This window comes from Aplidium turbinatum, chromosome 7, assembly GCF_918807975.1.
Source record: "Aplidium turbinatum chromosome 7, kaAplTurb1.1, whole genome shotgun sequence".
Lineage (NCBI taxonomy): Eukaryota > Metazoa > Chordata > Ascidiacea > Aplousobranchia > Polyclinidae > Aplidium > Aplidium turbinatum.
In genome coordinates, this window is record NC_137478.1 from 30,814,243 (window position 1) to 30,839,698 (window position 25,456).

The window sequence follows — 25,456 nt, forward strand, 5'->3', positions numbered from 1 at the left end:
TCGACTGCAGAGAAACACATGTTTTTGGGAAAATCTTGATGGTTAGGGTGGAGGCTACACCGGTATGGTTAGCGAAACACAGTGCTCGCTGTTCTATATAGTGAGCAGTCAGGTAGTGCTGACGCCAGAAAATCGCTCCTTCTCAACTAGGCTAGCCTATATGAGTTGAAGGATGCAATGCTCTCTTTTTTTCAGCCTTGAAAAGCAAGAGGAATCTTGTGAATTGCTTTGCGATTACAATGGGGTCTCCAAATTAGCGTATTTAGTAAATAGCTTCGACCATTTAAATAACGTGAATGTGAAAATGCAGGACAAAAATGAAACTCTCTTAACTTCAACCGATAAAATGAAACCACTGAGAGAACAACTGCAAATGTGGTCCTTAAAAGTGGAGAACGAAAACTTTGACATGCTTTTACATTTCTCTGAAATGAAGAACAAAGAAGTTCTCATTAATAACTCAGCACCTAAAATCATTGGAAGAAAAAATTTAGAAATACTTCCCCTGCTTGTCCACGGAAAATTACGCATTGGTGAGATATCCACTTTTACTGGACTCTCATATTGTTTTGAATCTTAAAGAAGAAGAATTAATTGATATTCGTAACGATAGAAGTTTTAAGCTTATGCACAAGCAGATACCTTTCGACGAGTTCTGGATAAAAATTCAAATGAATATCCTTGCGTTGAAAAGAAAGCTATTGTGCCTTTTCTGCAGTTTTCCGCGTCATACCTATGTGAGAGTGGATTTTCCGTATAAACGAACATAAAAACTAAAAAACGAGAACGACTGCTTATAGTCGAGGAAGAAATGCGGGTGGCTTTATCGAATAGAGCCCCCATATATTAAGGGACTTTCTGCAAGAAGTCGAGCCCAAATTTCACACTGACTTTTGAATAAATAGCCTACATTTATTTACGCGCGCTATTAGGCCTATTTGAAATACAGAAACCTCATAAAATTGATCCAGTTTTGCCAGGGTGCCGCAAACTATTTATCTCTTTGATAGGGTGCCGCAAGGTCAAAAGGTTGGGAACCACTGGAATAGACGAACACAGATGTCAGATTGCCATGCAGTGCAGGCACGGAGTTGCTGCACTGAGATTAGCTGAAAGGCTGCAGAAGTGGAACGACTCATTAGAACAGAGGTTTTCAAGTCTTTTTCTTGTCGTTTACCGCTTGCCGAGTTACGAAGGATAAATTTTTCCATATTACCTATTTTGGATCAAAATTTTGGGGTTGATCATTTTGTCTATCTTTCCTGTCCTACTAGTAACATTGATAGATAAAAGTGGTCGAGAATCTCAACTCCAGCACTTGGAGTCTCTCATCTTCTGGGAACAAGTGGCAATCTGAAGGGCACTGTTCACGTCACAATGGAGCACATCACTCCCGTCGTTACGTCACTATTCAGACGACAATCCTCCCGTGACGGAGAGAACTACAAAAATGTTTGCAAGTATTTCATATACTCTCAAAGCGCATCGTCAGGACAGGCAGCGAAATATTAGTATCATCGATTATTCTGAAACAAATATGAAAAACTAAATAAACGAGCAATTAAAAACGATGCCATTGAATCATCTGCGGCTGAAGATATTCACTTGTACACGTATTGGAATAACAAAAAACACTTATTTTTGCTCTTAAACAACTTTCTTAACCTCGCCATCAAAGGCGCATACGCCTCTCAGAAACTAAACTATTTTGTTAAAAACGCGGAAGAGTTCCCGGTAGCGAAGGAGCGCTTCAGGGAAGGTGGAGGGCTGGTGAAGCCGGCAGCTTTGTACATCTTGGCAATGTTGCTGCCGGCGCTTGAGTGTGACGTCGGTTTCACTTGGTTGGCGGCTGGAGTCACCGAGAAACTGAAATCATCAACAGCTGGTTTCTTCGATGGGAGTTTCCCTACATCAGACCAAGTTTTGTTTATTTCTGAATCAGATGGCACGGTGGAGAGAGGGGCCTTTCGAGGAGGGGTTTGTTGATAAGGAGCAACAGCGGCGGCCGGTTTGTTGAATCCGTATATAATGGAAGATCTCACAAGGGACTTGACCCCGCTTGGCAGCCCAACAGCTGTAGCGGTGTTGGAATTCCAATCATCTTTCATGATCTGTGGACAAAAACAACAAAAAGTGTCAAACTGCAAAACAATCAGCAAAGTTAACACATAAATTTATTTAAGATCTGTAACCTCGCTTAGACAGCAAAACCCGTCATTTTTACATTGATTCAACGTCTGCAGACAATAAATCAATGTAAAAATGACGGATTTCGCTGTCTGGGCAGTAAGAGCATTTAATAAAAAAATAAAGAGCCAAAATGTGGATACTAAACTCATGTTCAGAAAACCTTTCGAAAACTAAACGGTTTATCAGTGCTATAAGTTTAGTTGTGCTAATAGTTTTCGAAACGTTTACTGTACATGAGTTTAGTATCTACATTTTGGGCTCTTTATTGTTTGGTTCGATTAACCAGGCGTCAAAACCATTTTGCTCCTAAGAGCATTTATTCATGGTTTCTAAGTGTACGAATAAGCATCTATATAATGGAAAAAAGAATACATACACAGGTGAAAGAGTGTGATCAATGATCATCATTGCTCAAAATGACGTACCTGGACTGTCAGTTGCGTCACAAGTGGTGACAGACGATTGGTGACGTGAGCTAGAACCATTTGCTCATCCGCGTCTCTCCTTACCCTCACAGTGATTGAACCAGCCAGTACAAGGCCGAAGCCATTGCCGGAACGCAGATCGTTGTGAGTTTTGCCGGACAGCGAGACCGTATGAAACCTCTCGTTGCGAATCTCAAGCACGCCATCTGCAATGGAAGTGGCCTGTTTCATTCATGATTGCGGCAATTATGACAAAAGTGCTTAATAATTGCTTATTGTTCTGTAATAATACTAATCGATTGATTTAGACATCTTGCCCAAGTTGATATCTTAATTTCTCGTAGTTAAAAAAAAATCACAAACGTCTTTCCAACCAAAAAATAACTTAACGTAATCTTTGCAGTGGGCAACGGTGTGACAACGTCAGATCTAATTTACCACCACAGTTGGTATGATCATTTGTGAATGGGAAACTGCCACAACATGTCACGTAATAGAATCTGCATGAATTTCAACGTTTCATCAATCACACCGTTTGACTTATTTAAGAGGCTGAGTCAGATAAGAACTGCTTGGCTAGCATACTGCTCAGAACCATGTTGAGCGATTAAAAATCTCAAAATTTACCAGAAGCCTAGGCGAATGTTTAATTAACGAATGTACAGCAACGCCCGAAACATTATTAAAGCAAAACCTATCCTGCCAGCACATCAGTCATTTTTTACATCGATTCAACGTCTGCATACGTTGAGCGTCAAAGTAAAAAGGGACTGATTTGGAAACTGGGATAAGCCTTACCAAGCGTCTGCGCTTCACTGAGGAGTTTATCGAGTTGCCCTAGCACGTAAGGAGGGGTAGTGTTGAGAAGAACTCTGGCGCTGCAAGTGGCCAGCGGCAGCATAGTGTTGATGGTGCAAAGAGCCAGAAGGATTGCTGCAACTGTATCCGCTGTGTAGTAGAGACTGGAACAATGTAAGACAACGTCAATTATACACGCAAGGAATGCTCCAAACACAATGATACCGCAGCACCAATTTCACTCTAACAGTAAGTTCAAAACATATTCGCAATAAATGTGATGCCTTGCAGTTAAATACGGCCATTCAAGTTTCACAAGAAATACATAGACACTAGACAGCAACTTAGTTCAATAGAATATTAAGTTAGTGTCTACCTGATGGAATCCATCATATGTCTATGATATTCTAAAATTGCTTCTATCCCAAAGCTATGATTGAAAAACATCAGTATGGGGTTTCGGGTGGGATTGGACTTGGAAGAACCGAGGTCTGTAGGTCGATACTCACTCTATTTGGACGAGCAGATCTGTCAGCAGAACAAGACTCGCTCCAACTGTTGATAGGAGGAAGAAGGGGTCCACACGAGGCAGGAGGATACGATTCAACATCGGAACCATAGAACAAAGAGGATGACTAAGATCAGAGACATGCTCTTGAAGAATGGAAGAGCTCGACGCTAAATTGAAAAGAAAAAGACTTCGAGTTGATAGATAACAAGATAAGTGTGGAAGCTGTAATGACAAAAGACAAGCTGTGTCATTCACTATAACGACGTTATTCATCGTCCTAGGGCACATATATGTTAACTTGTTGCCTGGGTGGTAGCCAGGATTTTAATGGAAAAAAATACACATTGTGCTCAAGAAGCAACGATTATAAAAACACAAACAAGATATTAAGACAATGGTCACTGTGCCGAGCATACCTTCAGTGACACACTGAAACGGTTTGTTCCTGATGGAAAATACAACGAGAATGTGGAAGAAGTATCCTAGTAAGGCTCCAGGAATTAGCCTTCCAATGGCTACATCAGGTTGCTCTATTACTCTGTAAATATTGTAAGGATACTGTTGAGGCAAAAAGCTCTTAAACAGTTAATGGTGACGATAAACTATGAATCTGGACTAGCAAGTTGCAGCAAGGGCAGTGTGCTGCGTTTGTATCTGAGCAATTAAAGAGGATATTAAAAGAACTTATTACGCGCCTTAAGCTTAGAATTGTCCTTATCACTTTGCCTCCGTCTACCGATTTCATTGCAAGTATGTTAGCTCGGTTATTTTGTTCACATTAACCTGATTTGCATTATGAGTCAAACTTTGGCAACTGGTGGTGGTGTCCTACTATGGCAGACGGACAATGTAGACGAGCATTAAACTAGCATGTGGCCGGTGGCTGCTGAACATGAATCATACGAGAAAAAATACCATACTTGGTTGTTATACAAGCTGCTGTGGTCTACCTACAAATACACTGATGACTGATGAGACCCAAAAAATAGAAACAATTCGATACCTGCAGAGTGCTGATGCCTGTATTTTTATCTTTGAGTTGCTAACTCTAAATTATATTAATAACAAACCTTGAGTCTTTGACAGTTTGACCAAAATTACAAAAGCATATAGCACAAAATTTCATGTGTAATGCTCTATGAAAGAAACAAAAGACATTTAAGTTTGCTACCTACCTAATTAAACTTTCTTTTATAATAAATACTGCTCCGATAAATGACAAAACAACTGAAGAAAAAACCAACAATATGTCTATTCTCTCATGACTGAACATATGAACTCCATCGTCGACTTGTTTCGTTGATAACCATATTGATAACATGTATGTCAGTAGCATCAACAAATCAAAAATGGTAAGATATGAGAATGCACGCAAAGCTGAAAACATAAATTGAATTAATGAATGCAAGCCTTGCAACGTATTGCAACAGAACCCTGAGAAGCTGGGAAATTGCAACTGTTGACCATCAGAGCATCTTCACAACTGCATCAAGCACAAATGAATATTTATCCGATGCATACTGAAGGTATGCAGCTGAGTCTAGGCAAGATACCCAATAAAATGTCTGAAAGTGGACACTAAGATTGGTCTTGTTCAGTTTGTTTCCTAATGCTTACGTGATAAAAAACTTCACACACCAGACAAAAGCGAAAAAGTGTGAGAATAAGGTTTAAATGCACGAAAATGCAGCAAAGCTTAGATCACAATAGACAGGTAATCGACAATCGCATAACCTTTTAATATAGTAAAAACATTTTTATGGATGCTTTTTTGTATGCATTTGTATCTCACCTGCACTGTTGCTTGAATTACACCAAGAAGATAAACAGAACAACACTAAAACATTAAAGAAAATCAAAGCTAAAGTCCTTCGAGCATTGCGGATGCTCAGCATTGGTTTCACAGTGTGCTTAATATGTCCATAAATATTTTTTTGACGCTTTTGAAATGTGTGGATTGTTCCCTGAATAATAAGCAACATTTTGTTATTGATCAGTGATATACACAAATTTATGATGCATAGCAATGTTTTACTTCCGATTAGATAACAATGTTTTTAAAATCTTGAAACCTTTTGCAGTAGCCTACATAATAAACAACAAACACTCCTTACAGAGCCATGAACCAACTTACAGTTAAACGAGACTTTGTACTTCCAATCCCAGATAAGTCCAAATCTAAAAAATACATATTGTTGAATATAATAATAAAAATAATGATGTTAGAACAGTAACCTAGTGTTTTTTTTTTTACTTTTATGATAAACTACATAATATATAACAATGAAAATAAACAAAAAAACAAACGAAATAGAATAGCTAGTAGCTACGGAACATAAAGAAACCATAAACATAGAATATATATACATCAAGAAAACAGACTCAAAGCAGAGCTCTGTAAATCTCGGTAACCGGCCTTGCATCGAACGCCCCAAGTACGGCTATGCAAAACTATCAGGAATAACCTATCAAGTATCAAGGCTTTGTCAGTCTGAGGATAATAATTCAAAACCAAACCATATTGCATTTATATAAAGCACAGTACAAAGCACACCATAACCTAGCTAAGTAGCATTTATAATTAATGTAGGCTACTCAGGCATTAATAAACTTGAGCAGGTTTTTCACCAAATAACTGAAAATTCTATTAAACTGATTAATATGGAAATCTTAAATTTATGATACAAACTAAACTTATGTAGGGAAAGTCAAGGCCTATAAAACAATTTTTCATTATTAAGTGTTAACTTCAGGTTTTTTCGGTGCAGGACAGTTGTATAGCCTTCTGGATTAGCACATAAACAGTTTTATCACATAACAAACCTAAATCCAAAACCATAAGAAAATCGGATAATCTGATTCAGATATAATCATAATATTGGTTAAAAGTATAAAAAGACAAGCGATTCCACCGAACTATTTAAAGTAAGACTTGGAAAATTGACTACGCAATTCTCTAGTTTGAGCTGTAACACAATTTTTAAGGCCTACGTAGTATGCAAAATGTATAAATACAGAGAATGTGTGTCATTGATTGATCTAAGTTGCGAGTAGGGATTATTGAGCCACAACTACTGTACAACGTGCACAACAAGCGTTTTTACCACAAAATAACTTTTAATGATTTCATTAGCCCATTGAATAAAACAGACTGTTTTTCCATTGAAGAAACATGTACTGATTAGGCTAAGCAGTAAGCACGGAAACGTTATACTTTTCTATTGCATTTTTTTGTGTCTGAAATGACAAAAATCATCATTTCTTTATGGGGTGGCAGAGTATTGCAGAGATTCCGTAGGGTGGCAATTGACTAGAAGACTACATGGTCGTTTCGTAGTCTCCCTGTCGGTGTGGAAACTTGTAAAAGTTTTGCAGGGGATATACAACTTACATATTTCGAACATGTACTATGTTCCTGTTACTGACAAATAAACCATTGATTGAAATATGTATGTTTCAAGATGTCACACTGACTTCAAATCAAATTGCAACACACAGTTTTATAACGAATTTAATAATCTCATTAACAATATCTTCTGTTACTCATTAACAGAACAACAAATGTTACGACTTTAAATCTCATGCATTTTTTACATTCTATTAGAATATTTAAAATATGATTCATACGGTATAAAGTTATACAAACATACGATAGAATCTCATACCAAACTCAGGGTCTATAGGTAGTGTTGTGTATTGATTTGAAGCAGCTGATGAATCAATAACTCGTCCATTGTAAGTTGTCCTTCCATTAAAGTTCTCCATAACAATCGATTCAACTCAAAACAGCTATCTTGAGCAGCTAGTTTGAAGATGAAATTCCAATATTTTAGAAGTTTTACCAGCAACCAAAAATATGTTTCTCGGCAGTCGAGTGTAGCAGGAACTCAGCGATAGACACGTGTTTCGCCCATGAGGCTGGGCTCATCAGTATCGCACCACTAGTTCCTGCCACATAGTTCTCAACCGCTGCTTTTGTCAGTCAATTGAATTCTTACCTTTGTGGAAAGAAAACAAGAAACCAACTGTCGCCAAGGATATGCACTGTTGAAAAGGAGCGATCTTCCTGGCGTCAGCACTACCTGACTACTCAGTGTGGAGGCTACACTGGTATGGTTAGCGAAACACAATGCTCGCTGTTCTATAGTGAGTAGTCAGGTAGTGCTGACGCCAGGAAGATCGCTCCTTTTCAACAACCAAAAATATGTTCAGCTTTCGAAACAAAATAAGCTAGATTTAAACTAAACCATAAACCTAATCTGTTTCAAACATAGCAGAAGTCTATAAAATAACAGGAACAAAATGTGAACATTATGATGTGCTTGAGACCGCGACAGGTCAACCAGTTTAAAATTTGGTACGACCACAGCACTTTAGAACAATTTTAGAATTTAGACAGATTGACAGAGTACCGTACTGATGCTAACAGAGTGATGTGGAGGACGGCGATCTGCACCGGCGACGCCACTGCCCCCTTGAAGTGGGAATAAAGCCCAGTAGCCCACAGAACAGAAGGAGTCACTCATATTGCCAGAATTTGTATGGGATGAAAAAGTGCCAGATGTTTTTTAAATTTCCTGCTTAATTACTACTTAAAAGTAGACCAATCGTGACAAGTGAGGAAACAAGTCCAAAACATGACAAATTTGAGCAAAATATACTGTAAGGTACGGAAGTTAAAATCGAAAAAAAATTGGTAACAATGGAACAGAACCAAACAAAAAAAGCGCTACGCTGAAAAGCCGCGAAACTGGCAATCTTGGTTAAGCAGAAAAATAGTGCCAGCGTTGCCAAACGCTGGGAAATGAATTTTACCAGGCTCCTTTGTCAATATCCCAACCTTAAATTTATTTCACCACTACTTTTTCATCCCTAATTTTTGGTCACAGCGGTAAACCATAATCTCTTCGTGGGAAAATTGTAACATAAGATTCCCAGATCCGTTCGTCTGTATGTAATGACCGAAAAGAAACACTCTTCAGGAAACGTCTATTCGAGAATTGTATTTCTGTAAAAATAGCCTCAAAGCTGTCGAAAATGGAGTGCAACGCGATACACCACTAAAAACTTGTCACTACAGAACAGATTACTTGGATAAAAGACGGAAATTTTCGTCCAGCTGACAAGCACTAAGCAAAACAGTTAAACATGCGACCAACCTCTTCAAGCAACAATTTTAAAATGACTAGAATAATTTGCGATATCTCAAACTCACGTAAACAGTAACTGTGACGCAATAATGAAAGACATTGTCACGCAATTCTAACAGGTGTTCAAAGGTGGTGATCCAATGTTTCATATTTAAACAGGTTTGACACAAGTCTTACGGACGATGGTGCAATTTTGTCTCATTTTTAGTAAAAATTCCATGACGTAATACGCTAAGATTCAGTAGACCTGAACGGTTTTTATATGACGTTTGATTAGGTGAACAATTATCTGGAACAATTTTTAATAAATGTTTTTTCACCAACATTGGTGTGATTTCTCTACGGCAGTTATTGTTCTCAAACTTGTTTTTGTTGCGACGCCTCTGGAAAAGTTTTCTGGACTTGCGACGCACCAGCAAATAAAAGTTAATGAGGAAACTTATTATTAAAGTTTTGTTTGTTGATACAACAACAAAAAGCAATGCATATTATTTAATGTGACGTGTGGGCTTGTTTGTTTTTACAAAGTTCATTGAATCTTGGGAGAATTTTTGAAATTGCCACCCGCATTTTTCTTTCAGTGTTTGTTGGTGATCGAAATTTGCTTTTTATCACCGCCAAGGCAGAAAATCCTGCTTCACATAAATTAAATATGACGTGACATATGGGATAATAATTCGTAGTGCTTTCTTCACCAAAGCTGGATAATCGCCATTCATTGAAATCCAGAAATTTGCCGGATTTCCTGAATTAAACATCCTTTTCAGGGAATTGTCACCAGAAAGGTGAATGTAGGCTTCTTTTTCTTGTGCAGTAAAAGACAGTGGAGTAGGTTGGACGAAAGGATCACGAATCCATTCGTAGTTTGATAAATTTTTCGGGAAGTATTTTGCAAATTTCGACTTGAGCTTGGACAAATGTTGCCCAAATATGCTTTACAAATTTGAAGGCAGCGTCATACTTTTCTTTTCAAGCAAATTGGACAAAAAAGTGAAGTATCGAGAGCTTCCAAACAGGTTTGCTATATATCTTCCTTCCACAATAGCAGCTTTTTAACGAATGCTGCAATTTTATCTGAAATGTCATTTTTATTCGGCCCTTGCATAGAAATGTTCAGTTTGGCGAAGATATCACACAAGTAAAGTAAGCCAATTTCAATAAGAAATTGTTCTGAGCTAAACAATCTGCAAGTGGATTATTTTCCTGCTGCAAAAAAGCCTGAAGTTCATCCACCAATTCGTAGAAGCGTTCAAAGAATTTTCTAAGCGAAAGCCACTTGGATGAAAATTAAAAGAGCACACTCCGATGCGCTGCATTCATTTCTCCACAAAGTTTTTTGAAAACTCTTGACTTCAGTGGGCGTGTTTTAATGAAGTTAACAACTTTGATGACAACTGAAACTGCTAATCAAAGGATTAACCTCATCTTTATAAAATAAACTGAATTCAGCTACGAAACAAAACTCTTCTGCGACGCCCTTGGAAAATTGAAACGACGCACCAGGGCGTCGCGACGCACAGTTTGAGAACTACTGCTCTACGGTATGCAGACGATACTGTTTTGTTAGCAGAATCAGCAGAAGCTCTTCAAACAATAATAGAAAAAGTGAACAATACTGGAAAGAAATAGGCTATAACCTGAAAATCAACACACACAAGACCAAAACGATGATTATTACAAGAAAAGAAAATGTACCAAGTTTAAATATTACTATTAACGAAATGCTGGTCGAGCAAATCAAAAGCTTTACCTATCTGCGACACACAATAACTGAAAATGGCAGATGCGAATGCGATACGGAAATATTGAGACAAATAGAAATAGCAAGAAACAAATTAGCAAAAAATGGAAAAGACATTAACAACACGCAAAATTAACATCAACACTCGAAAACCAGTGATGTACGCACATACAAAAAATATTGACGCCGTCAGCGTAAACGCAAACGTTCAAAAAACCATACGCCGTATGCGTCAACGTAGGCTAACTTGTAAAAAAATTTGGCGCCGACAGCGCATGCACTATAGCGTAAACTAATTTTGTTTGCTAGGTGCGAAACATTCACATTGTATAAGCCACTCGAAACAAACAAGTTTTATTTTGAATTTCCACGAAGATACACAAGCATCTGAAAGTGTTCGTCTGACATTTTGCTGTGTTTTGGTTCCAATATGTCTTTGCCCATTGAAAACATTCTTTCAACTGCAGCGCTGGAAGGTATTGGCGTGTTGTCGCGAAAAAAATACATTAAAAAGTATGCGTTGACGCTATGCGCTAAAAAAACGCAAAAACTTTACGGCGTAGCCTCAGCGCAAACTATCCAAAAAAATGTGACCGTAAAGCGTTAGCGTAAACAAAAAGTCTACGCCGCAAGTATGTGGCGTAGAATTTACAGCGTATACGTACATCTCTGGCACTACCTGACTACCGTAGCCTACTCACTATAGAACAGCGTGCATTGTGTTTCGCTGGGCTAACTTTTTGATGAATTTGTATTTTGCCGAATTGATTTGAACAGCTTACATTTTCAAACACTTTGAATTGCTGAATTAATGAATCGCAGTTGTATGGTTTTGAAAATTTGGTATGCATTTAGCCTAGGCTGTTTGTTTGTTTGTTTGTATCCTGCATTGCGGGAAAGCGGACTTGAGCGCTATGCATCGGTGTACGCCTTCCGACGTACACCTGATGCCCACGCTGCAGCCGACGGCAATGTCTGTTTCCGTTTGTCTACTCTATTTATGACTTAAATTTGGTACTACCCATTACTCGAAATCGATCACTGGGTAGAGGCAATTATCGTAAAGTTTCTTGCCCAGAGAAACAACAGCAAGTGCGGGTGGCTGGAGTCGAACACGCAGGCTCTCGACTGCGAGCCCAACGCGCTAACCACTCGGCCATTGCTGCCAATGTCGGCTGATCGTTGGCTATAGGCTAATACCAAACAAACATTGGTTTAGGGCTTAGGCTACTTCTGAGCTAGTCAAAATAGCACCTTGGTTAAAAAGATCTGATTAGTTTTTCCATTTTTTTCTGGTCATGGATCGCATTTCACTATTTATGAGTCCTTTCAGCATATCTATAGTTTCAATAACCCTCACAGCAAACAATGTCGGCTGATCGTTGGCCAACGGTCGCGAACGTCGCGGTCGGCTTTTCGCCGCAAAACAACCATTTGCCAACTAACATTATTTCTTTAACTGAACAAAGAATCAGTAAAAAAGGGTACAACATGTTATAATTTGGTGATATAAACCACATAAAACATTTTTTTTACCAAATATATATTGTGTAAAACTTGGTTGTGGACACAATGCTAAAACAATGGTGGACCAACGTCGCATTTGTCGTCGTGGTCATTCAGTTGAAAACCAACCTCCAGCCACCGATTGTTTATTTTGATATTCCGGGTGAAATATTCTTACATAATGAAAAGTACCCATTACATTTTCTGTGAATTGAAGCTTTTATAAATTTTATTTCAACAAACGTCAATATCATAAATAGGTTGTTAACACAACGTTGAACCAACGAAGAACCAACGTCACGTACGTCACCGTGGGCATTCGGTTGTCAGCCAACCTTTTGAGAATAAATCTCAATTTTGGTGTTTCTGGCAAACGAATTAAGAAATATGGCAAGTATGTATTATAATTCTATGAAATGAAGAATTTTTAAAGTTTATTTCAACAAAAATTTAATATGACTAATATAGTTGTTGACGCGACGTTGTGCCAATGGTGGACCCCACAGCACGTTCGTCGCCGTGGGCATTCCGTTGTGAACCAACCTTTCTACAACAAATATCATTTTTCGTATTCACAACAAAATAATTCGAAGCATTGGCCAGTATATGTTACAACTTGACGAAATTAAAGTGAACAAAGGTTTATTCTAACAAAAACGCTATATAAAAAATAGTTTGTTGAAGCGACGTTGAGCCAATGGTGGGCCCCACAGCGCGTTCGTCGCCGTGGGCATTCGGTTGTGAATCAACCTTTCTACAACAAATATCATTTTTCGTATTCACAACAAAATAATTCGAAGCATTGGCCAGTATATTTTACAATTTGACGAAATTAAAGTGAACAAAGGTTTATTCTAACAAAAACGCTATATAAAAATAGTTTGTTGACGCGACGTTGAGCCAATGGTGGGCCCCACAGCGCGTTCGTCGCCGTGGGCATTCGGTTGTGAGCAAACCTTTTGCCAAAAAATCTTAATTTTATTTATTTATTTGCAATCAGACTCAAAGTCCATAGAATTCAAAATGCTTAGCCTATGCAATTGAATTAAATAGTTTTTCAATTAGAGAAAACACAAGTCTCACGAAACAAAGTGTTACAATCACTCATACAAATAGCCTATATTAAAATGTTGCATGACCAAATGCTGCATAAATTTGATTAAAGAAATTCATCTTCTTTTGATAAACGTTTTTACAGCTTTTCAATAGTTTATAAGTCAGTAAATCGGTTGGATATCGGAAATTTTTAAAAATGAAATATAAGCCGTCGCCAAAAATTCATATAAAAATAATATTTTGTTGAAAATGTAACCAAGAAAACTCAAAATGCAAAAATTTTGTCTTGTTTGAGGATAAGGATTTTCATTAGCCTACATCTGCCGTATTTAACGTTTGACTAGAATTAACTACATCAAAATAAAATAATTTAATTTAGACCAAAAAAATGATTTCATCATGTTTTTACAATAACCGCAAATATCCGCCATAAAGTAGCCTACAAATGATCATATGAATGTTTGTGGTGGGCAAAACTATTTCTCAACCATTCAGACTTTCGAGTGTTCAATACAAATTACTTCCTTTAGCCACAAAACTTGTTGTTCTCATCTTGTTTGCTTCGAATTTTCGAAGTATTTCGTTTCGACCTAAAAGTTTCTTTTGAAAAGCAAAGTCCAATTTTTTCACATTTATCCAATGTTTGAAGATGTTGAATCAATGTAAAATGCCTGATTTTATTCGCCAGTGATTTAACCCAAATAGAATTGTGGTTTAATTAAATCCAAAGTTTGATTGAATTGAATTAAATTTAACTACTAGATTCACCCGGACAACAGAGCAGAAATTGATTTTCATTGATTCAACGTTCACAGATGTTGATACAAAAGCATGCTTTGCTGGCTGGCAATAAACAGCTCTTTGTTAATTAGGTCATGCATTGGTTTTAATTAGGTCATCCTCTTCTTTTTAATTTTTTTCCTATGCTGCCCTGCTTTCAAATTTATTCACAGTGAGTTGTGACGGCTTGAGGGCTTGTACGAATTACAAAGATAATATTGCGGTGCTTTGGTATGTCAGCAAGGTCCAACCAATGAAATTGCGAAAGATTTTAAGCCTACAAGCTCCAGCCTCGAATAATATCATTAGTCGCCTGGAAAAGCATTGGTGAGTGCATATGTACTGCATATCGCTGTTTTTATTAATGTTAGCATTTTTGATAAAGCATGATATGGTTCAATTAGTTCAATGTAGTAGCCTAGTATAATTAATTGTAATGCAATACCGATACATAATTATTCATAAATTTAGATTTTAGGACACACCTGGGTGTGTACTGTGCAGTGCATTGATTTTTGTGTTAGTTTCGATAATACTAAATAGCTTATCTCCTGTTTTTTTCAATGAAGTCAACTTTTTGTAGCAAGCTAGCGCGGTGCGTTTTTCGTAAGGATTCTGAAAGTAAGGAAAGGGTTCCAGATGCTTATTTAATAGATCAATGAAAAGTCAATTCAATACCATTACTTATTTCAAGTCAGTTTGTTTTAAATGGACACTGGTAAGCAAAGGGTTTCCTCCTACATTGATAAAAAAAGCTCACCCTCAATAGTTTGTTTATTTTTATGTCGCCAGTTTTGTGGCTCAGACTACTGTGTTGTATCGCAATTTTGCAATTTTGATACGATTTAATTGATTAAAAGCAATTAGTTTTAACATAAAATCTAAAAAAAACACTAAATTATTTGGTCAAGTTTTTGTTAGGTCATTAAGGTCATTTTCACATTTTAAAGTAAATTGTTTTGAATATTCAGGTCGATGAAAACTTGCTCTATTTGTGAGGAATAGGCTGATGATGATGGATGATGGTGATGACGGATGATGATGAGGCTACATCAGATTTCGATAATCCTTTTTCACTCCAAGCACAAGCATGGTCAGCTTAAGCATTTACCCCTTTACCTTATGTTTCTTTTTCAACAAACTCTCAGTTTTTAATGAATAATAACTACAGACAAAGCTTGTGTAGTTAATTTAATGCAAGGTTGCATGAAAAAGGTGTTTATTACAGTGACGAAAAATCATAATTTTGTATTTGTAATAGAAGTAATTCGCAAAATCTTTGAAGAAATGATTTCAAAGTTTATTTTGAGCAGGATAATTCTCATTTTCTTTTCCAGACTGTTGTAATCAATGTAATTCTGAGTTTATCCATGGGAGATACTTTCAGAGCTTTTTCAGTGTGATTAGTTCATTGCTTTATGGGAAAAAGTTGCTTGTTAGAGTTAGTTACGTGGCTTCAGCAACTAACCTTTTCCACTAGACATATTGGTTTGGACCAGCAATTGGCAATTTATCCCAATGACATTATTATTTTTAGATGGAGTACGAAGAACGCATAACTTGTCCACAACAACAAATTGAAATATCCATGCCGCTATTTCAGACTGGCTGAAATACGCAAGAGATAGGAATTGAGAAGTTTGAGAAGAGGAAGACAGGAAATTTGATTTAATTTGCCTCATGCCCTTTTCTAGACCGCTGTTATATTTAGCATGTTCTTTGTTTTTGCTGTAATGGTTAGAAATAAAAACAAACTTAACTGCCATCTGTCCTACTTTTTGCTGTATGAATGCCTTTTCTAGCAATGTTGTACCAAGTGGAATGCTAGCAGTGGCGTAGCCAAGGGGGGGGGGTTTTGGGGGTTACAACCCCCCCCTTTGGCACGCGTGTGACGTCACGATATTGAGAATGATGCTTTCAGTCTAAAAAAAAATTGCCTAATTTTAAACAAAATTGCATTAAAAGAGCGAGTTTTGCCAATACCAAACATTCAAACATCTCAGCCAGGAATTAGCAACAAGAAAACACAGAGACTTAGCTTTTTTTTCCGACAAATGCCGAAGAAAACATGATCTTATCCTTTGCTATGCTACCGGACAGCACCATTTTACAGGAATATTCGTACCCACATTTTTGTTGAAAATGCTCTCAGAATGCACCAAATTCAAAGTAATTTTTCAAAATTTTCTGGGGGAGGCCCCCCAGACCCCCCGCCGTTGGGTGGTCAAAACCCCCCTTTCAAAATTCCTGGCTACGCTACTGAATGCTAGTATGATAGATGATAAGGTTTACTGCGAATTGAGGCCTCGATCCCACGTCTTCGTGGTCATCATTTTCAGCACAGATTAACTCGAAAAAAGTGAGTTAACAACACGCCACCATGTGGTCAAAGTTAAGAAACGTTTTCGGTTTGGTGAGCAAATGATGGCCAACGCTAGGCCCACGAGTAACCAAATCGTTTTCGCCACAGAGGGGATGATTGTAAATTGCGTCTTCCACGTCGACCCAACGAAAGCGTTTGGTCGTAGGTTGGCCAACAGTGCACTAACGTTGGTTCTACGATTAAACAACTCTTTTTTGCCACAGTGAGGATAGTTGTAGGCTAAATTGCGTCGTGGATCCCACGTCGAACCGACGAAAGCGTTTGGTCGTCAGGTTGGCCAACAGTGCACCAAAGTTGGGTCTACGATTAGCCAAGCATTTTTTTTGCTACAGTGAGGATAGTTGCAAATTGCGTCATGGATTCCACGTCGAACCGACGAAAGCGTTTGATCGTAGGTGGCAAATGGTCGGGAAAGGGTTGGCCAACAGTGCATCAACGTTGGGTCTACGCTTAGCCAAGCATTTTTTCGCCACAGTGAGGATAGTTGTAAATTGCGTCGTGGATTCCACGTCGAACCGACGAAAGCGTTTGGTCGTCAGGTTGGTCGCAGGTGGCAAAGGGTTGGCCAACAGTGCATCAACGTTGGGTCTACGATTAGCCAAGCCTTTTTTCGCCACAGTGAGGATAGTTGTAAATTGCGTCATGGATCCCACGTCGAACCAACGAAAGTGTTTGGTCGCAGGTTGGTCGCAGGTGGCAAAGGGTTGGCCAACAGTGCATCAACGTTGGGTCTACGATTAGCCAAGCCTTTTTTCGCCACAGTGAGGATAGTTGTAAATTGCGTCATGGATCCCACGTCGAACCAACGAAAGTGTTTGGTCGCAGGTTGGTCGCAGGTGGCAAATGGTTGGGAAAGGGTTGGCCAACAGTGTGCCACCGGGGGATCGACGTTTTACCAACCGATTTTTGTGACTGACGATTCGCTGGCCAAATTTGTTACGCGCCAACGTCGGAAACCAACGGAGGGCCCACGGGACGTTTCCGATGGTCTAACGTTGGACCAACGACACGTTGTTGTGCGGGAACATTGACCCTTAAAATTCAACTCGAGGCTCAAGATAGTAGCAAGAATGAACGAAATGGAACACTAGGAATTTCTTTCCCTTGCCGCATATTTTAGTACACGCTTTGCAGTTTGGACATTTGATTGATTGATTGAATCTTTATCCTCGGACTGGGAAAGCTTCTTGCAGAGCTTCATCTTGGCAGTTTCGCATACATGTAGAGGCTTTGAACCACTGACGCAGGCCGGTTCCCGAGATTGACAAAGTGAAGTTTCCGATTGTTGAAGTCTTGTTGCCGAATGGAGAATGGACAGCAGTCCTTAACGTGCGTTGCTCAAGTGCACACCCCGAGAATCGAACCAGCGCTGCTTTTGTTTTAGATAACTTCACTACAAATGCACACTGTCATGGCAAAGCTCAGATTTCTCAATCCAAAGATCAAGATTGCTGCAACCAATCAACAACAATCGCTTAAAGATTAGCTCCGTTTTATGTGAGAAGCATCATTTTCCTTGTCCCGTTGCGGTGTCTTCCCCGATAGATCAGTGGTTAATCTTGGTTCGAATCTCGGGATGTGCGCTTGAGCAATGCATTTCAGAGACAGCTCTCCATTCAACGGCACCAAATGGATGTTATAAATCACAGACAATAACAGGTCAACAACAAGAAGAAACTTCACTAGTCGTTATTCTGAACGATAAAAACGTAGTCGTGATCTCAAGGGAATCCTTCGTTTGTTCGTCATTGTCATCGCACTATATTGATTGTAACTTTGTAGGCTACTATCAGAATCAGAAGTGACAAAGCGTAAATAACATGATGCTTTGATTTTGCTCAACTTTGCTTTTTCTTCTTTATTGTAGCCTATCAATTTGCTATTCAAAAAACGCCACACTTGCTTTCGTATCTGTTTGAATGAGAGATTGCAGACTCGACGACCTCCTATAACACCTTCAGGGCTACGGTCTTTCGCGCTCTCTCATTGGATGCACACTGTGTGTTTTGTTTCGCATCCAAACAAAAATAAATAACCATCCATCCAACTGACGGGCAAATTTGAACAAAATGTTTTAAATTCTTTTATACAAAAGCCACAATTGAATCAATCAATCAATCAGTTTATTTATTTGCCACAAACATGAAAAGAATACAAAATATCCAATAATCTGCTGTGTGTCATATGACGAGGAGACTGCGAAAAGACCAAGATATTTCCCCACAAACTGCACAAAAAGCAGCAACATAAATAAAAATATTATCATCTCAAAACTAATTTGCAGGGAAAAAATGGAGTAGAACATTAACCTTATCTAAACTTTTGATCGTTTCCCAAAACCTTAAATATTTCACAACACTTAGTAACACCAATCAGAACTTGATTAGGCTTAGCCTAAATTTTCTTTGAGCATTTATTGAGTTCCATTAAGGATAGCGGATCTCCTGACTACGAAGCAGCAGGCCAGCGATTCTCCTTCAAGTATCGGTTCAGAGTTCAGACTTTTTTATTAAAAATAGATGGGGAATCAGCAGAGCCCTACATATGGCATATGCATTTCGCTCTACTAGTGTAGAGCGTCCTTAGTGCCGTATTCAAATAGAAATAGTTTTTCTATGAGCGTTAAAATATTCTCCCTCTGCGTGTTGCACTTCACTGACCATAGCGTAGCCTATAGCCTACTTGCATTTAGTCAAGAATTCAAGGATTATATTTCAACGCAATTAGCTGCATGCATTTCCATTGTTAAACAAATCTTAGGCTAAGTTTTGACGTAAGAAATATTTTTAGTGGATAATAAAGTTATAAATTACATGGCAACTATGGCCCACTGTCACTTTATAAATTGCAACACGCGGACAAGAGTCAACATTCAATGAAAGATGATTGCTTCTTCACAGATTCACGGACTTCATTGTTTTCATCCATGATGTCACTACTATTAGAGGTTAAAAAAGAAAATGCGTTGTAATGTCGAAATGCATTTTTTGCAAGTACAATCAAAATTATTATCGATATTTTAAGCGTGAACATTGCAAAGACGCATATTCCTATGATTGAGTCATTATTGAGCCTACAATAATAGTTCATTGTGACGTTAGAAAAACAACTTTCATTTTTTATTGCCAAGGTTGAGTTGTGTGAACATAACTTTTCCAGAGTCTCCGTGTTATTCGTCAGCAAACACTTTCGGGATCGAACGCGCTGGCCTTCTGTGCTACAACCAACAGAATTACAAAGCCCGGTGTTTTCCCATTCACCCCAACAGGCTTCTGGTGTATTTTCGGCAGGGTAGCACGTTTCTGTGATTACTGCTGTATGATTTGAACAATGCGAAGTGTTAATTTCTTTTGTTCCATCGCAATACAAGCATTGTCGTGATCTGGTGCGCTGTCCAAAGTAATTGCAGACACTGGAAAGGCAGGGACCTTTGCTTTCCCATGCACTCCAACTTGGCAAAGACAATCTCTGCATTGTAGAGTCTCCTTCACAAAACTTTTCGTCTACAATTGTGTCATCACAGTCGTGGCAGTTACGAGAGAAGTTTATCGGTTGTGATCCTTGACAAATCGTTGATGTATTTTTCCACTCACCCCAATGTAATATATCGCAGTTTTTATTCGTGTAGTAGAAAGAACACATTTTGACTTCCGATGGATGGTGCTTTCGGCATGTTATAGTAACTTTGACGTCTTTCGATGAACAATCACCATCACACTTTCCAAAGCCAGTTCCTTCATTGCAGTCCCAGAATGAAGGAATTGTTGGCTTGTTTAGCATTCTTGTTGTGACAACATTTGAAATGTTGTTCTCGCACACAGCAGTGACTCTTGTTACGCCATAATTAAAGCCGCAAGGGAGATTTTGGAATAAGACATGCTTTCTTGATACTTCTGTCCAGTCGGAGCAAGTTTGTCCAAATTGGAAGAAACTGCCAATAAAACTTAAAACAAAGAGCAACCAAAAGCCCATTATTTTAATGGTTGAACAGTTTAAAATAAGCCACTAAATATTTGTAATGTCACTTCAAAACAAATTATAATAGAAGCAATGAGTGTGATGTTAAGGAACTGGTGGGGATTGTAGATCATAGGGATGCGAAACTACATCCGCTTTTGGCTTATCCGCAACACTAGAAGGGTTACGATTTTTTCTAATTTACAAATATTGTACTTTTTATGGGTTATATCAGAAGAGTGAATTAGTTTGAAAATAATTTAAGGTCTTTAATTAAAAGCAAGCCAGCAGCAAAGCGTAAAAAATGTCAAATTGGCAATTGACCCTTCTGATGTTGGCGGAACAACGGAGTTGCGCGTCTCGTAATGTACCGTCCCTAGGAACTGGCAGTAAAAACGGTTTGAAGTTTAATTTGTTGTAGATAGTAACCTATGCCATACGCTGCCTGTTCGCTTGGGATGCATATTTAATGTTAGGTCTAACTTAACATTGTAAGACAAACAAACGTTGTTATGCTAACGCCTTGCCCTTTAGCCTATAGCTCAATTGGATAAAGGCACGATTTTTAACGGAGAAACGGAAAGATCGGGCAATGTGGTTCAACTCTTGTGGTGTGCAATTGAGCAACGTGTTTCAAGGGCAGCTCTCTATTTAGCGGCACTTAGTGGATGGAACAATTCTCAGAGAACAAGCAAAAACTTCACTCTGTCAATCTCGGTGATCAGCCGGCATCAGTGATTCAAAGTTTCTACAAGAACGCGCAACTGTCCGGGCTTAGGATTAAGCTCCTAAAATACCTTTCTCAGCCCAAAGATAAAGAGTCCCACAATTAATTCAAACACATCACCACCACCTGAATGAGAGCTGCCTCGGAAAGATTGGGTAACGTTTCATTGCTTTCGCACTGGAAATAACGCTTAACTGCTTTCGCAGTGGGGGAGACGATTTAACAGAAATATGTTTCAATAGAGAATTGCCGGATTGCCACCCTATGTAGGCCATGTGGACGAGACTCTTAAACCACTTCCCTGTTTAACCGGAGGTTATGGAGTCAGGTCTTCTGGACTTCTGCTCTGCGACAAAGTTTGTGACTCCAAACTCTACTTCGACTCTGAACGTAAACCTTATTTAGAATGAAAACCAACATTTAAAACAGGAAAACTGAAAAGAGCAGATCATCATTGATTTGGACTACCGGTAATGATGTTGAAGGCTGCTCAGGACTTGATTACAAAACTGCGATAGAAAAATCTCACAGCAGAGAAACTTAGCGCTTTATTGGCTCCAATCCTCGACAAAGGAACTTCATGATAATGATGAAAAGTAGCAACTGGCAAAGAAATCAGACTCCAGCTCCGAATTTGCAAAGAATTTCACACCTCGGCTCCCGTGGCCTACATCTCTGCTGCCTACCTACTGCACCGACCTCGAGATGGAAATGCTAATCTTACTGTTCTTGATGACAACGCACATGTAGTGTCCAGATGAAATTACGTGACAAGTAGAATACCATCTCATGCAAGAAGATTGGTTTTTGAGAATATTATCTTTGATTTTTAGCTTTGTTACAGCAAAATATTTCCGCAACAACTATCTATTCCACGAACAGTGCATTGTTCCACCTTTCTCTAGGCCTCTAATATGATTGTCATATGTTTGTTTCTCTGTGATTGTCAGAAATGTAGACTGACAAATACTGTAATACTCATTTGACAACGGTGGAACTGCCACAGATTCAAGGTGGGTTGTTTATTCGCCAACGCCATCCGACCCAGCCAGCAAACTGCTCATTTTTACATTGATTCAATGTCTGCAGACGCTGAATCAATGTAAAAATGACGGATTTGTTGTCTGGGGGAGGCGCTTCAAGGAAGTGATGCGCAACACTGAGATTGTTTTGTTGACGATCTCGCATCTTCAGAGCAACTATTATGACGTAGACCTGCATTCCATAACTGAACAGGATATTTACAATAACCCCGGAAAATTTAAACCTAGTGCATGAAGTTAATTTAATGATCGTCTACACCAGGGATGGCGAACCTTTTTTAGTGCGTGGGTCACAAAAGAGACCTTAATCGTTGAAAAAGCAAAAGTGGGTCATACATTTAATTACATGTTAATGCGAAACTACTTGTTAATGCGAAACTTGTTTTTGCATCTTCTCTGCAAGTCTTATTATCCTTGCTTGGTAATCAGTGGTGTAGCCAGGAAAAAAATTTGTGGGGGGCCAAATATTTGGTGAGTTGAAGAGAACGAGAAAGTGTTTGATTTAAATCAAGACATCGCCACCTGGTGTGCAGTGGCGTATCTTGGTGGCTTGAGCAAGGGAAGCAATAAAACTGGTGGGGTTAAAGCGTGCTGAAGGCACGCGTCTTTTAGGGGGCTCCGGGGGCATGGTCCCCCGGAAAATTTTTGCAAAATTACGCTTAAATGATGGATTATAGCGCTTTCTGGAAACACTTTTAGGGTAATATTTGTATGAAATTTATTAGCAGATAAACAGCTATTAACTTTTTAAAGGTAGCTGTTACACACGAACGGCAAAATCTGTGTCTAAAATTAGAGAACACCAAAAACTCAGCTACACAAAAACCCAACAGAGTAAGCCATTCTGAAATTGCTTCCACAAATTAGTTAAAAGAAACGTAAATCGAGTAAATTTTGAGCGATTTACGATTTGCAAATTATTGACGTCTTTCTGTGTGTCTAAAACAAGTCCTTGGGGGTGTTAATAGCCTGATGTCTTGGAAAATGTTATAAATTTCTACAAAATTTATTATATTTTCAACAAAGTGTTCAACTTCGGATCCAAACTTTGAAAATTTGGGGGGGGGCCATGGCCCCTTTCGCCCCCCCTGGCTACGCCTATGTTGGTAATCCGTAGTTTTTAGTTTCACACATGCAGCACTCATATCTGAGCTGAGACGATTCCGAGTTCTTGATTGTATAAAATTCATGTGCGAAAATAAAGATTCGCACGAATATGAAGAACCAAACAACGTTAACAGAGCTACCGCAAATCTTTTCATAGTTTCAAACGAATTAGGCAGGGAGTTCTACTCTGTAAGAATTATATTTTCAGCATGATTTTCAACAGCAGGAAAGTCACAACCATAACCATCCATATCCGTTTTCATTTCAATTTTTTGTAGGAGATGATTTAAGTGTAGGTTAGAAATTTTGTTTTCCAAACTGCACTTTCTTGAAAGTCTATCATTTCCATTTCCAAGTTGTAAAGACGAAGCCATTCGAAGTTTGATTGAACTGCAAGGTAGTATCTAGCTTTCGGAACTGGGTAAACCTTTCTGACATTACATTTTTGGCCTCTTTCGTCAGTAAAACATACTTGTTGAGTGCAGTTTGGTTTTGTTCATAAGTTAAATTGGTGCTGGTAAAGTGCTTCAACAACTGAGGAAAATATTTCAGCTGACCTTGTTCAAGGTCTACAGAAAAAATAGCGAGTTTCTTCTCAAATGCTTTAATGTGCCCAAACATGGATAATACAATATTTCCACAGCCTTGCAATTTAGTATTTAAAGTTATTGTAATGCATTGTGAAATCAGCGAAAAAATGTAAATCATTCAACCACGTACTTTCGCTTAACTGGATATTTTTGATTTTTTCAGCTAAAAAAAGTTGTACTTCTTCCAACAATTCAACAAATCGCTGTAAAACATTACCACAACTTAACCACCTTACACTGTTGTACAAGAGAAAGCCATTAAATTTACTGTCACAAGCGTTCAATAATTTGCAAACTGGCGTTTATTAAGAGCATGAGATGCAATATAGTTGACTATTTTTGTAACCACACTTACAACTTTTTGAAGAGATTTGATTGATTTGGCGCAAAGGGCTTCCTGATGTATTATGCAGTGAAATTCAACAAAGCTAGATTAAAATAGGATGGGGCCTTATTACAAATATTTAGTGAAACATTTATTCTTTTCTGAAATATTTGTTTAAACTTCATTATTTTAAAAAAGACAAGTGGGTCACTGAAAATCTGTGATGGGTCACTTCGTGACCCGCGGGTCAGTGGTTCGCCATCCCTGGTCTACACTGTGGCCCACACAGTAGGCTGGTGCCAGAGCTCATGTGTTGGTTACAAGTAAGAGGTTGTTATCATTTGATACCGTTTCCTTGTTTTGTTTCACCAAACTCAGTGTGACGTTTACGGCCAAGTCACGTGACCTTGTTCATATGACGCTCTGGGGAAGATTGAAACAAAGGATAGACCAGTGACGAAGTTTAGCATTTGATTCTGACAACTCTTCAGAATCTTCCAAGCGTTCCGTTTAAACCATTGCAAGTTAGATCGCTTCGCCTGTCCTTTGGTTACCCAGGCTGGGTTTGAACTAACAAATTACGACTCGCTTTGATGGAACATCGGATGGTCCTTTTTCCTTGTTGGCACCACTTTGAAATCACCAACTAGTTCTCGCAACCCCTTCTAGAATGACTCAAAAGTAATCTTGTTTACATATGTAAATAACAAAACCAAATTGTGTTTCTTTATTAACATAACTGACAATGAAATAACACAATATGATCATTTCTTCATACGAGGAAGTTGAAAATTAAGTTTTTTTCTTGATGTTTTGTGTCTCTATCTATCACTACGAATTAACGTCTTCTGTTCCACGCATTGCGAGAGTGGGTCGCCAACAATCTTCTTTTCTGTTTCATGGTATTTCTCCATGCCACTTAGTACTGGGGGTCGGCCGAAGCAAAATCTTCCAGTCGCAGATCTTCCCGGATGTTGTCAAGCCAACGCTTCTTTAGACGCTCTCGAGGGTTATTCCTACGGACGTCAAAGGACGTGTTTGTATTTCTTCCATGCGTTGCACGTATCCGGACCAATGAAGCCTTCTTCATTTCACGGCATCTTCAAGCTGATGGATGCCAAACCTGTATCTCAACTCTTCCATCGTCACTCGGTCAGAAAGGCGTTT

At 38.6% G+C, this 25,456-nt stretch overlaps 1 protein-coding gene across 1 annotated transcript; it reads right to left on the minus strand.

The window, feature by feature from the left end:
• Nucleotides 1–1,488: 1,488 nt before the first annotated feature.
• On the minus strand, nucleotides 1,489–7,944 carry LOC145774353 (zinc transporter 6-like). The gene is made up of 9 exons (XM_082585582.1): nucleotides 7,590–7,944; nucleotides 6,059–6,102; nucleotides 5,717–5,888; nucleotides 5,100–5,301; nucleotides 4,341–4,462; nucleotides 3,923–4,091; nucleotides 3,414–3,577; nucleotides 2,616–2,821; nucleotides 1,489–2,111 (listed from the first exon to the last, which is right to left on the minus strand). Exons 1-9 carry the CDS (start codon nucleotides 7,687–7,689, stop codon nucleotides 1,704–1,706), a joined length of 1,587 nt encoding a protein of 528 aa, XP_082441708.1. The 5' UTR covers nucleotides 7,690–7,944; the 3' UTR covers nucleotides 1,489–1,703.
• Between the last annotated feature and the right edge of the window lie 17,512 nt (nucleotides 7,945–25,456).